Source organism: Hemitrygon akajei, chromosome 25 (assembly GCF_048418815.1).
Source record: "Hemitrygon akajei chromosome 25, sHemAka1.3, whole genome shotgun sequence".
Lineage (NCBI taxonomy): Eukaryota > Metazoa > Chordata > Chondrichthyes > Myliobatiformes > Dasyatidae > Hemitrygon > Hemitrygon akajei.
In genome coordinates this window covers 14,037,890-14,053,017 of record NC_133148.1, presented here as the reverse complement: position 1 = coordinate 14,053,017, position 15,128 = coordinate 14,037,890, and the positions used below count along the sequence as shown (strand labels likewise).

At 40.2% G+C, this 15,128-nt stretch overlaps 1 protein-coding gene across 1 annotated transcript; it reads left to right on the top strand.

Moving 5' to 3' along the window:
- Window positions 1-12,501: 12,501 nt before the first annotated feature.
- LOC140716173 (probable G-protein coupled receptor 139) lies at window positions 12,502-14,091 on the top strand. The gene is made up of 2 exons (XM_073028818.1): window positions 12,502-12,571; window positions 13,184-14,091. The coding sequence occupies exons 1-2, from the start codon at window positions 12,502-12,504 to the stop codon at window positions 14,089-14,091; spliced, it is 978 nt and encodes a 325-aa protein (XP_072884919.1).
- Window positions 14,092-15,128: the final 1,037 nt, after the last annotated feature.

Genomic DNA, 15,128 nt, shown 5'->3' with positions numbered 1-15,128 from the left:
GAGACTGTGCATACAACAACTGTTACTCAGTTGCTTCACTAGTCGAAGCTGTACGGGAGAGTGGCAAAGAAAAAAAATGCTGAAAGAAGCCTCACATGAAATATCGGCTACAGTTTGTCAGACGGCTCTGAAGTCAGCTGGAAAAAAGTTCTATGGGTCTGATGAAACCCAAAACTGAGTATATTGTCCATCAGACTAAACACTATGTCTGTCGAAAGACAAACACCGCACGTTGTCAAAGACACACTACCCCTACCGTGAAGCATAGTGATGGTTGCTTCATGCTGTGGGAAGTCTTGTCAAAGTGGAAGGTAAAGCGAATGCAGAGAAATGCAGGGAAATCCTTGAGGAAGACCTAATGCAGTCTGCAAGTGAACCGTGACTTGGCAGAAGATTTGTTTTCCAGAAGGAGAGTGACTCCAAGCATAAAGCCAGAGCTACACAGGATGACTGAAATAAAACGAAGGTAATGTTCTGAATGTTCTGGAGCGACCATGTCAGATACAAGACCTCAATCCAGTTGAGTGTTTATGGCTAAACTTTAAAAGGGCTGCTCACTCACGATCCCCATGCAATCGAACAGAGCTTGATCAGTTTTTAAAGAAGAATGGGGAGAAATTGCAGTTCCCAGATGTCAAAAGCTGATAGAGACTTATCCACACAGACTCAAGGCTGTAATTGCTATCAAAAGTGCAACTACTAAATATTGACCTGAAGCGGGTGACTAATTATGTAAGCAATTGTTTTTTCTTGTATTTGTAATTAATTTAGATCCCTTTGTTGAGATCTGTTTTCATTTTGACACGGAAGAGTGTTTTTTTCTGTTGCTCAGCGTAAAAAAAAACCAAATTAAATCCATTGTAATTTAATGTTAATAAGGCAATATAACAGGAGAATTTACAAGGGAGGAATGCATTTTATATGCTCTGTATGAACGGAGTCTTGATCTTTGGAATATAGCCATCTCTGAATACATCGACACAGTCAGGGAACAGACGAACGTTATTGGTTTGTTTTCTAAATTTACAATCACAACAAAGATAGTGCAGTGTTTTTTTTTAAAAAAAGCGGGAACTTCAATCACGGACAAAATAGAATCGTTAAATTGAAGAGCTCGGTTAATAACGGATAGTCGGGATGAATCTAGTAAATAGAATCTCTTTCAAAACAAAAACTACATTAATTAAGTGCTGCTGATTTAGTATTGAAGTGTATTCACTCAGTTCGTTAAGCAAAGCTGAAGTGTCAGTGTCAGAGTCGATAGAAATTGACTTTGAAAAAGAGAACTTAAAAATTATTATTTTTAAAAACTTTTGAACCTAAAGCTTCCCGTTCACCTGTGCTGTGACTATAAAAATACATTGGTATGCCGAGTATATTTTCAAAACGTGCAGTATGTAGTTAGCCCCAAGACGGTTTGTTCTTATTAGTGCTTTAGAAATTCCCAGTTATTGCAATGTTGGGTGTGGGATGGGTTTGCTGCGATCGACTAGGTATTCTTACAGAAAGAGGTAACTTAATGTACTGCAAATATCCAAAGATTTTATGATTCTAAATTTTCCACCATATTTTGTGAAAAATAATTAAGCCGACATGATAGGTATTATTTCATGTTCAATTAAATCCTGATTTGAAGAAGTGCAGCTTCACAAAACCATTCTATCTTAGTACATAATGGGTAGTCCAGGTTGTGAAATAGATCTGAGAACCTACATCCGAATCTACTCACAGGCACGGATATAGAATGTTCAAACTGTCAATCTAGTTTTTATAAGTTTACTAAAGACTGGAAACTAAAACACTGAAAAAAAAAGACTAAAGTATTTTCCCCAAACTGCACAGTGTAATATCATTTAATCTTGTTGGTCTTTGCTCTCAATAACTAATGGAGAAACAGATTGAAAATCATTAACATGGACAATCAGTAGATTGCTAATTATGCAATTATGAATCCATGGAAATAAATTTGAACACTGCAATGCTCGATTATTAATGCCTTAAAAAACTAAATGAGAACAACAGTGCTTATGAATGAAGAAAAATGCTGTAAGAAAATATTGCATTGAGCAGTTGGAACAAGATTTTCAGCAAGAAGCACAGATTCACAAATAATTACACAAAAATCACAAAAAAAACAGCGTTAAACAAGAAGCAGAACACTAGGGGAACTCAAAGGATCAAGCAACTTCTGTCGAATCAGACGATGTAAGCACACTCCGCCGCCACAGATGCTGCTTGAAATTCCGAGTTCTGTTGTTTGTGTTAAAGTTTATGATGCTTGATTACGCACAGCTGCAGAGAAAGAGTCGCCGAATCGCTAAGTAGCAAATAGAAATGTTCAAGTAGCAAGTAGAAACTGGAAAGAGATGATTGGAGGTTGAATCAAAAACACTTCAAGGAGAAAGTAATCCAGGTAGTTTCATTCTCGCACTCTGTTTGATCTCCTTATTGTAGCGAAAGGAGAACCTTTCTCCACTCTTTTATCGCTAATAGGCTTCATGATACGTCCCTAGTCCTTCGCTTCACAACCGATGGAAACGTTAAACTCTGTCAACTTTTCCTGCCATCTCAAAATAATTAAACATGCCTCACGTCTCGAATAATTTTGTAAACGTACTTTTCCATAATGTACAACCCTTTCACTTCTTTCTAAAACATCGCGGCTATTATTGGCTTCAACATTGTTATGTTTGTGTAGCTTGCTTTTTATGAAATTTCATAATGACATGTATTATGTTCTACTCTTTCTTTTTCTGTACTATGTTCTCTTTAATACAAAAGAGTACGATAGCTACACCTAACCAGATATCAAGATGTGTATAACCTTTAACCACCTTCTCAACCTGTGCTAACAATGTTAAAGGAGCATGCACATTATACTGCTAAACGTCACCTTTTTAGACTTATTTTAGAATTCCACTCTTTAATGGACACTACATTTTTCATTTGCGAGTTCTTAAATATAACACTTACTTTTTCAGCATTACCTTCTATCCTCAGCTTTTTCCACCACTTGTCTGCATATATGCATCTTCTGTACAACATGTTATGCCTCGAAGCTTCCAAGGTTTTGCGCAATCACAAACAAATATTCTATGCCCAAACAAACGTGATACCTCAAATTGGTCAGTACAAATAAAAGGTGGTTTACAGGACATTACCTGGAATGCCAAAAACGGCCAAAATAGTGTAGTAGATGGCGTACGGCACCCCAGTAATTTGACCGTGCATTTTCTGGCAGTATTTATTGAACGTTCACACTCGTACTTTGCTGGCATGCATTGGTGTTCCTTATATATTTTTTCTAACTCCTATCAGATAATTAACCCCGATTACCGTTGTAACAAATGTACAGCATTACGTCATTACTGAAGTTAATTATGCTAATGATACACACGCATTAAACCTGCCGATTGCTCAGTTACTTTTGACAGTGTAAACATGTTTCAAGTTTAATGAGATTATCGAAGGCCGCAATAATCACTTGATTTATTAGTTCACTGGATTGGTTCACTGATTCACTGAACGCAACGGATAAATAAGCAACACACACACAATATGCAGCCGTCATTCAAACTCGCCCCTGTCTTATTTGATATTTTGACGGCAGTCCACCTCCTTCAACTACTGAATGCCGAGCGACCACTTACGGTCGATTCAATGAAGTTATACTACTATCCTCCTTCAATAATTTAAGTTGAGAGAACTGTGCCCTTATGAAGACAAGTGCAGCTTCCCGATTTTGGCGCAATAATCCAATTATTCGGGATTATTCGGGTCGGGAAGCACAACCAAAATGTTCTAATATTTCAGCAGGCCAGGCAGTACCAATGGAAAAGAGTACAGTCGACGATTCGGGCCGAGACCCTTCAGCAGATATTTGAAATAAAACTTGTGCATGGAAAGATCTGGATGTCATGTAAACAAAAGGTCTGCGCTGTAGTTCGGCATATTTTGCAATTACCAACTATAAATCGTAATAAACCCATTTCTTCGTTTGTGTTCTGTGTCGAGTTTTCACGTTCTTCTCGAGACAGGGCGGATTTTCTCCTCATCTTCCTGTTCCACGCACTTTATTAAAGCGTGCAGGTTAATAGTCAATTTCACATAGAAAATTGCCCATATTGTGCCGGTGAATGGGAGGAATTCATGAAAATATAGTGAAAACAGAAAACATGGTGCGGACTCAAGAGCCACGGTGTCTTTCTGTGCAATATATCCGCAATATTTTGTGAACAATCATTTCTCTTAATATTTTACTATCATTTACACGTGTTACCAAAAACTCAAAATATGAGTACTTCACAAGGGAAATTATGGTAACGATAAAGGTACCTGTCCCTCATATTATGTCATAAACAAACAAAATCATAGGTTTATGAGATTTTACATGTTATTAATGGCATCCCATGGAAATGCAGAAGAAGGCAATATCTGTATAGCGAGGTTTTGTGGGCAAGATTTTATTTCATGCAAAGACAACGTTTCTCCAGAATTCAGATTTCTACCAGAAAATCGACGATATATACTGCCTTCTGACATCCTCGAGCATATTGTTTGTTTGGCCGGACAGAACGTTCCAGCCATATTCGCTCATGTCGCTCCTGAATGTCCTGACAGTCAGACATTTTCTTCTAGGCAATAAAGTGTGCAATGCATTCTGGGCTCAGCCAACTAATGCCACTCCTGAGTTGTGCACCGATAGGTATATGTAGGCAATGACTCAACGAGGCTAGAAAACCGATCTCAACTACTATCTTATCTGATCATTGAGCTATTTCCGTAATGCAAAAGAATTATTACTTACATAGCTTCAGCCCATTTATGTATCACAAATAAATGTTTTTTTTTCCAAAAACAAAACAAATCGGACGAGCATTTGAAATTCAAATTCAGTTGCGACCTGTCGTGGACTTCTTTGGATAATCGATCATTAAAAAAAATCTGTACAAAGAAGTCTGCAAGACATTCCAAGTCAGAACACTTGCGAGAAACATAATGAACCTTAGATTACGAATAGAATGAAGTCTATGATTTCAATATTCCATACCTTCTTAAGTATCATTATATAATGGACAATCCATGTGGTAATTGTTATAGCCTTTCGATCTACAGACAATTTATTCTGCAACAAAAATTGGAACATGTTACTCGCTATCCGATGTACAATCAGCTGTATTTTGGCTGGAAGTGTAGAGGAGGTTTCTCCAAAAGCAGAAGAGTAGAGACATTTTAATTTTAATAATAGATAGGAAAATAACAAGCCACAAGGGGCCGCAAAACAACATATAACAGAAACTAAACAGAACAGGCAATAAAGTTATCTTTCGGCAGGGAGTTTGAAAGCTAGGTGTAACTGGTTGAGGCCGGGTTTGAAGAATAAGCAAGGAAAGCGGAAAAAAGCTAGCGATGCGTTTGGAACGAGCTGAATATTAATCCTCTTAGCCCAGTGGCGACTGAGCTGCATATGCAGGCTACACAGGGCATTCTTCCATCCGTCCCTTCCTCCCATGGCCGTCCGGCGACAGTCTATGGCATTCCGGATGCAGCTGGTGGGACACGTCGATGAGCGATTGATCCAAGATGCAACTGGACAATACCCAAGTCCGTACTTTCCTCTTCAATCAGGTACTGTGCATCCCGTCCACGGTTACTAGAATCCAACAACCAACGAACCGTGTACTAGGGACCACCTTTCACCATCTTAGGTTCCAGAGGTGCAATCTCAGGTGCGTTGAGTGGTACATAGAAAATGGATGGTGCAGGACACCTGCAAGGTAGGTGTGATTCTGGTGGCAGCTGGAGAGGATAAGTGACTAGATTGATACGATGGGTGATCTTGAAGGGACAATGAACTGCGTCGAGAACTTGCAGAAGCTCGTGGATATTAGGTGGACACTCAGATGTAGTCACAATGCTGACATATTCTAGTTGTGCTCTGAGGGCGTTTGGCCTGGCGACAATAGTCGCAGATGGTGGCTAGGATGGTCCTACACTCTGGGCTCCTCCGCGTGGAACAACGGGGATTAGTATCCATGAAGCACTTCAAAATGTGACATAGCCTTGGCAGAGAATGGGTATAGATTGCAGACAGATCGGCTCAGAGCTGATACATCTTCCTAGTGGAAAGGTTAGAGGCGGCAAGATATCGCAGGATTGTATCTTTCTGATATCCTTTGACCTGCGGATGATAATCAAACGACAAACTCATTGAGGTGCGGAGGCGGAAGTGGCAGGTTCGTCAGGAGCAGAAGAGATTTCCGAGCTATCTCCGTCGCAAGGAGAGAAGCCGTGGCCGTGAATTACATGATGACTGAAACTTGAGAAGGGCAACGAAGTGGGCCGGCTTGGAGAATCGGTCCACCATCGTCAAAATTAACGTAACCCCATCGAAAGGTGGCAAACCTATGGAAAGATCCATGGCGATGTTGGACCACATGCATCGAGGGTCTCGGCAAGAGCCAGAAGCTCGCTGCTTGTAGGAAAAGAACTCGGCGCACTGAAAGCAGGCAGCGGAATACTAATGTACATATGCTATCAGTGTAGGCCACCAGAATCGAGGTGAATCTGGATCATCAGAGAGGAGTGAGAAGTGGGCCTACTGGACTGCCTCAGGATGCATGAGCGCCTGAACGTGAATAGATGTGTTGGCCAACGAAGTCTCCGTCACAGGATGGTCGAAGATCTGTAGGATGGAATGCTGGGCTGAGGGCAGATCTCCTTTTCAACTGGGTCGAACTCTTGGGACAAGGCATCCGCCTTAGTGTTCTTGGTGCAGGTTCTGTCAGAGATGGTGAAGTCGCATTGCACGAAAAAGAGGGCGTAGTGAGCCTGACGTTGGTGGACAAGATCAGGAAGGGTTCCCTGTTTCCATTCACCCGAAATCTCCTTCTCCAAGACCCGTTTAAAACCGAACAGAGATCTCTGTCAATTACTCCACAGCGACCTTGTTTAGAATTAAACATGAGTGAGAGGAAGGCACAATTCCTCGCTGGAAGCGAATGGCCTCGGCGCCCACGTCAGGTGCATCCAAGTCTACCATTCTAGGTCCGGAATGGTTCAGATGGCTCTCACCGTTCAAGGGCTACACTGGAAAGTCCTCCTACACTGTAACACTTCAAAATTATCTGCATTAAATTCCATCTGCAATTTTTGCAGCCCGTTTTCCAAGCAGGTTCAGATCTCGCTGTAAGTATTGATAGACTTCCTTGCTGTTCACTACCCACCTCAAGCTTGGAGTCATCGCAAACTTACTAATACAATTTACTAAGTTATCATCTGTGTCGTTGATATAGATGAAAGACAACAACGGACTCAGCACCAATCCCTGCAGCACACACCTAGCAACAGGCCTCCAATCAGAGAGGCGACCATCTACTTCCATCTTTGCCTTCTCCCGTGAACCAATGTCTAATATAATTTGCTATGTCATCTTAAATGGCAAAGACTGCACATTCTTGACGAAACTTCCCTGGGGGACCTTGTCAAAGGCGTTGCTAAAGTCCATTAAACAGTATGCCCTTCCTTGCCTTCATGAATTTAACTGGTAATTTGCCAGAAAAACGCAAGGGATTGGCTAGAAGCGACATATCATGTTCAAAAGCCATGTAGACGAACACTAAGCTGTCCCTGTCTCATCCAGATACTTATATATATAGTCCCTTAGAATATCTTCCTACAGCTTCCCCGCCACCTATGTCAGGCTCAATGGCCTATAATTTTATGGATTATTCTAAGAACAATTCACGTTTTAAATTACGTATGAGCATTTCCCATCCTCCAATTATCTGGCACCACACGCATGAGTACGAATATTTTAAATATCTCTGCTTGGTCTCCCGCAATTTTGTAAGAACCTCCCACCTCTTCCGAGAGACCATATTCTCAGGAGTGGGGATTATTCCACCCTAATTTACCTCAAGGTAGAAGACACTCTAATTTGGCCGATCACATCACATCTCACATGGTTAGATTTGTATCCGACTCCTGTGTAAATACTGACGCAAAAAAATAAAATAAGATCTCCCCCATCTCTTCCGGCTTCACGCAGAGGTCACCACTATGATCTTATATAGTACTAAATTTGTCCTTTTGCTCTTAGAACTGCCCTTATGCTCCTCAAGTATCTAATTTGCTCCTGCCCGCAACACCTCCTATATATCTTCTTTTTCTTATCCAGAGCTTCAGTATCAGTTGAAACCCGAGGTTCCCTAAATTTGTTCTCATTTTCTTTTATTTTGACAGGAACATACACAGACTGTACTCTCAAAATTTTACTTTAGAAGGCCTCCTACTTAACGAGTAGACTTTTGTCGGAAAACAACGTGTCCCAATTCACATTTGCCAGATCCTTAATGATATCATCAAAATCGACTTTTCCCCATTTCGAATCTCTTCCCGAGGACCAGAACTTTCCTTTTCCATAATTACCTTGAATCTAATGGCATTATACTCACTAGATGCAAAGCGTCCCCTCTACACAAACCTTTGCCACTAGAGCTATTTCATTCCCTAAAAGAAGTTCGAGTATCGCAGTCCGTCCAGTTGGGACATCTATACACTGATAAAGCAATTTTTATAGAATGCATTAGACAAACTCTTTCTAATTCACCCCTTTAACCGCATGGCAGTTACGGTCAATATGTTGAAGGTTAAAATTATCTACTATCACAGCGGTATGTTTTTTGAAACAGTCTGCAATTTGGCTGCTATAAATCCCGCAGATTGGTGTATGATCTATTATATAGCTCCATTAACGTGGTCATACCTATCTTCTTCATCAATTCTACCCACAAAGCTTCATTAGACGAGTTCCCCAGTCTATCCTGACTGAGCACTGCCATGACATTTTCCTTGACTATTAACCAGCCATCCCCGTTTAATCCCTTCCGTGCTGTCACCTCTAAAACAAGGGAATTCCGGAATATTGAGCTGTTGAGCCCCTCATACAGCCAAGGCTCAGTAATGGCCAAAATATCATATTTCCTCGTGCTAATCCAAGCCCTATCCTTATCCACCTTTCCTACAATATTCCATGTATTGAAATATACGCTTCTCAGAACATTAGTCCCCCCCCCGCCCCCCGCATACTTGCCCTTTCGATTCCTTGGTTTGTATTTAGGATTAAGATAATCTTTTCAACAACCATCCACTATCTCTTCTGGCTCTTTAGTTCGTATTCTACTGAAACCCCAGTTTACAACTGTGCCGACCCCTGCGCCATGCAGCACAAGCAGACCTTCCTGTTCAAACACGAGAAAACCTGCAGATGCTGGAAATTCAAACAACACACACAAAATGCTGGTGGAACACAGCAGGCCAGGCAGCATCTATAAGGAGAAGTACTGTCGACGGTTTGGGCCGAGACCCTTCGTCAGGACCTTCCTGTTAGGATGTTAGTCCCCGTCCATTTCGGGTGCAAACCGTCCCTTCTATACAGACCTAAACTCCTCTGGAAGAGAATCCAATGAATCTGAAGGCTTCCTTCCTACTCCATCACCTTAACTGTATGAGTTCACTGTTTCTGGCCACACTAGCACTGGTTTGCGTCGCGGTCCTGATATCTCAACGCTGGTCATCCTGCCCTTTTATGTAGAGCCTAACACCCTGAACTCGCTTTGCAGAACCCCGTCACACCTCCTAACTGTGTTTTTCGGGACCGACGTGGATTAGGACCTCTAGATATTCACCCTGCCACTTGAGAATGTTGTGAACTGGATCCTGGCATCCGGGAGGAAAAATACCGTATGTTTCCATCATTCCCATTCTCCTAACTAACGAATTCAATATTACCAGAGCTTGCCTCTTCTCTAATCACCGTTTCCCTTTTGAGCCATAGAGCAAATCTCAGTGCCAGTGCCCTGACTCCTATGGCTTTACGATGATAGGCCCTTCCCCTCCCTCCCAACAATATCCAATGCGGTATACCTGCTATTGATGGGAACGGCCACAGGGTACTCTATTTCATCAGCTGATACAAAAATCAGGCATACCAGGGATAGACTTTCCTTTCTTGAGTCGAACTCGGTATGAATAGTAGCCAACATTACATTTTCCGTAGTAATATTAATATTCCGTAGAATACTACTTTGCACAAAACTCAGGATTAATCATCACCGTGCAATGCAATTTATGTATTTATATGCCTGTTAAAACCGAATATCTAATTAAAAACCGTTGCCCCCCTACCCCATTTGAGTAAAAACAATGCCAAATTATTAATTATAAAAAACTGTAAATATTTAAATATTTACAGTGTAAATATTCTCAAGTGTACAAAACCTCTTCGGTGATAATTATTCATGATTTACATAGTAATTTATATTAATAATCGGTGTAATGCGCGGCAATTCAGTAAAAAATATAATGCAATTCCGAAGGAACATACAAATAGACAGGTGGTCCAGGACCAGTCTATGTTCATGCCCTTCTCAGACAGATTTAGGGCTCTGGATACTGTTGGGGCAGCGTCCTCTAAAGAAGCAGCATCAAAAGACATAAGCATTATATTATAACTTCCTTTTCTCTATAGGAGACGGCTGCGAAATTGGGGAAAATATTATAATAGCGACATACACTGCGAATGGATTACGATGGGAGTTGACAAGCGTTCATTGGCCATAAATAAGTTCTTTAATGATCTACTTGCTCCCAGCGTCTGGGAGTGTCTAGAGGAGTTTTCAAATGGGGAGGGTAGAAACAACAAAGATGTTTTTAAGAGAAGTAACTGCAAGACGAAATTAGAGAACAGGGTCATGCATTAAACGGCTTGCACTCTGCCATTTGAACTACCTTTTTGCCATCAGTGCAAGCTCATCAATTCAAACTTCTACCTGATTCCCGAACAAAGCTGCCTCAGAACCTTAATGAACTCAAAGTGATCCTTCTACCACCAACGTAAGGAGGCAGATTTTATATTAACCAGTTAACCTGGCAATCAACACGTCTGGGATGCTCAAAGTATGCCCACGTTATCAAAGGGATAAAATACAAAATCCAAACTGTGAGCACATGATGTCAGTTTTAATCCAGTAGCGGTATGGCCGACTCGCAAAGCCACCGCGCCCACTTGCTGCAGTTTATTGTCTCCTTTAGTTAATGACAAGTTATTGTAATTAATAAATAAATAGTATTTTCTTATTCACATATTTTATTTTGCAGCTCAAGATTATTAATTTGTAGACTGTACATTTTTTGATATTTCATGGAGTGTCGTATATATTTGCAATCAATGGCAAAGTCTTCCAAAAGCAGGGTCTGAGCAAGACTTTATGCCGACTGCGTAGCTGTTTGAGACCACTATACATTGAGGAAGTGCTGTGTAAAATCGGGTGTAGACTTGAGTTACACAGCAGCAAAAATTAACCCATTGCGACTACTTCGAAAAAGGGCATCCGAAACACAGTGATGTATATACACACACACACACACACACACACACACACACACACACACACACACACACACACACACACACACACACACACACACACACACACACACACACACAAACACACACACACACACGTATGTATTTCTAAAATAAATACTTCATTAATACCGTGGTTTCGGTAACAAATTACTTCATCCGATTGTTTGAATACATCAACTACTACTTCTCCTTCATATAATTCAAATCTAATGACGTGTGGACTGCAGGATCAGACTTCAAATTACTGTAAGAAATCATTGACATTGACTAATATATGTCATCGTCGCCGAAAGCCATGTGGTGCTTCCATGCTACTTATCTCTTAAAGCACAGAACCAGAGTTCCATTCATACTATAATAACTATTTTTTTCTCGATACTATTTATAAAAAAACGTAATTGGTACTTTCATTTTAAACTGACGTAAGGGCTTTAATGATTTCAATGCTCCTATGCAGTAATTTGAATTTTATATGCTCAATGATGATGCATGCACAATTCCGGACTATTAGCTCCGTGACCTGATGCACACCACCACTCCTCACAAGTAGTGCTCCCTTGTTCCTTATAATCATCAACCTATCAACATAAGCAAAATATTGTGGGTTAAGACGGTACTGTTGCATTTCTGTGTCCTATGTACCGCACCTACCTAAATATTCATGAAATAAAAATTATGGGAAGATAAATGATGAATTAATCATATTGATCATTATTTTCTCTTTAGTTGTGGAGGCCCTCACATAGCCGCTTCTACTATCAATGAAAATGACAATAAAATTTTTAAAAATCGTTGTTTTTTTGCAGAAAGATATTGTCGCAGGGCCCGTTTATTCCCAACAATAAACAAAGTGTCATATAATTAATAGGTATTGAGAAACCTCCAAAATCCAAGGGAGTTTACCTGCTTACTGAGTCCAACTGACGTCAGTGATGATTTCACCTTACCTGATTAGTCCATCAACATTGCCTAATTTGTATTTTTAATAGTCATATAAAGGGACACTTTAATTGCCCTCTATCAAAGAATCGTTTGGAATCAGAAAAGAACATCATATTTTCGGTTAGAAAATGCACGGAGAGGTGACGGGTTTGTTCTACGCAATTTACTATCTTGTTCTGGCAGTTATTGGAGTCCCAGGTAAGATCCAGTGATAAATATTGCTACATAGGTAATTCTATTTTATTGTACGTTTAGTCGGAGAATATATCTTTGATAAGAACAATATTCCATGCAGAATGAATATTCTGCTGATCACTACGTGCAGTTTGTAACGATTGTTAAATCAGAAAACCTTTTAAATTTCGGATGTATGCTTGTTACGCCAGAGTCAGTACCAAAGAATCTTTCGAATTATCTAATAATATTACCCAGCGATTTCAACCGCAAGTTGCTGTCAAATATGGGGAATTAATTCTATATAAAATGTCTATATATAAAGTCTTACTTGGAGTAAAAGTAGATGAAAGTTCAATCTAGTCAAAGGATAGAGATGAGAGATATCAATGTGCTTCACTGTGATTTATGAATCCTGATTCTGTAACCTTTCCCACAAAAGTGTATGGAAGCAACGATGTTATGTGTTTGTTTGAGATTCTCTCTCTAGTTTCCATAAATGTGCTACAGGATAAGATATTTCTATCGTTCTAATTGAGTTTATCAGTCACTCTATAAGGCTTTGCAGTGGAACGACAGCATTTAATAACAATTCATTGGCTTCAGATTGTGATTTATTTTGTTTATTCCTCACAGGTAACTTGGTGACGATTGCAATCCTGTCACGTGGAAACTGCGGTCTCTCCAAATGCATCACAAAATATCTTGTTGGCATGGCAGTAACGGATCTCCTGGTCCTCATTACGGCAGTGATATTAAACCGCATCAAAGCTATTTACTTTCCAATTTCATTCCTTTCAATTACACCTGTCTGTAGCCTCAGAATCGTTATGATCTACATAGCTAGAGACAGCTCGGTCTGGCTAACTGTCGCTTTCACGTTCGATCGATTTGTTGCCATCTGTTGCCAGAGATTGAAGGCAAAATATTGCACAGAGAGAACTGCTGTTATCGTCATGGTGACGATTTGTGTTGTGAGCTGTTTGAAAAACATTCCCATGTACTTAATATATGAGCCTGTATACGTAGTCAACAATGTGCCTTGGTTTTGTAACATCAAACAAAGCTTTTATTCCGATATTTCATGGATTGCTTTTGACTGCATTGATTACATTTTGAACCCCTTTGTTCCCTTCTTCATGATGTTGCTCTTGAATGCTTTAACTGTCAAACACATTTTGACAGCCAGTAAAGCCCGCCAGAGAATACGCATTCAGAATAATCAAACCAAAAAGAACGACCCAGAGATGGAATCTCGGAAGAAATCCATTGTCTTGTTATTCGCTATCTCCGGTAGTTTTCTCGTGTTATGGACTACCATTGTCGTAAACTTCTTGTATGTGAGATTTACAAACAGTAATTACTCCGCAGGCTCCAATCCCAATGATCCAAAATTCATTCTTCAGGAAAGCGGAATCATGTTGCAACTCCTGAGCTGTTGTACCAACACGTGTATTTATGGAGCGACCCAGCGGAAGTTCAGAGAGGAATTTACGAGAGCACTGAGATACTCATTTAACCAAATTACTAAAATAGTAAAGTAACGAAAGGCGGTAAGAAGTGATGTTTGACTATCCATATTTCCTTCTAGAGACTTAACTCACATTCGCTGCTGTTGGCCAGACAACTGAGGCTCATTCTGATCTTGAAAAAAAACTAAAGTTCCGCTTATGACGCATGGCGCTGCATAAATTGTCTTACCTTTCGCTATCTCCGGCAGTTGAAATGTCCACATAATACTTTCCACACTGTTGGAGAGAAATTATGGGCACCTTGTGCATAGAACGGTTTCCTTGGTGCACTTTAGGAATTATTAGCATATTTAAACTTCCACTCTGTGCAGAGACCCCGATCACACCTTTTATTGCCTTTTATTTGCAGCTATTTGCTTCCTGCAATTCTCTTGTTCTATTCAGTTACATTCCCTATTTATAGGTTATGGCATTATAAACACCCTCGCCTTCTGGTATAGAAGGCAATCATCCTTTCTTTTCAGGACAAATCTTCACCTATTTCGAATCAAAACAATCAGTCCGATAGAGACCAACAGCCGCAGAAGAAGCATTCTACTGTAGTTTTAACATAACTGACGAGCAGCCCTCTCCTTGATGACTTCGATAAATATGTGTTTATTTGTCATTTTGCAGGGGGATCCCACAATGGAAAGTAGTGTGCAGAAGAGAAGAATCTGTCTTAGAATTTCTGAAACTTTATGGTTATAAATGATGCAATAAAAAAAGGGTCCATGCCGACAATGAAAATTTCATTTATATTAACCCTATGTTATACTTTCCACGTACCAGCCAAATTAGCTGTAGCCATAATTCGATCTTTCCCCTACATGGATACAAATCGCATTGGCTTAGTAACGAGCCTTTTTGGACATAAGTAAAACGGGAACACCCGCACGAAGCACACATCTGAAATTGGGAATTCCACACAAACAACACAAGATGAAACCGTGACGGTCTTTGCGTGAGGCTGTGATGCGACTAGCTGCATAATTTTGCCATCCTCTGATTGCAATTCATGTGCCAGGCTAGGATATACTGGGGATTTTGTATTCGCGTGTGGGAAGTTA

Bases quoted from the DNA above. Each gene is read 5' to 3' on its own strand.
- LOC140716173 (XM_073028818.1), top strand. From the start codon at position 12,502: ATGCACGGAGAGGTGACGGGTTTGTTCTACGCAATTTACTATCTTGTT. The intron at 12,572-13,183 runs GTAAGATCCAGT...TATTCCTCACAG, and splicing joins GGCAGTTATTGGAGTCCCAG to GTAACTTGGTGACGATTGCA.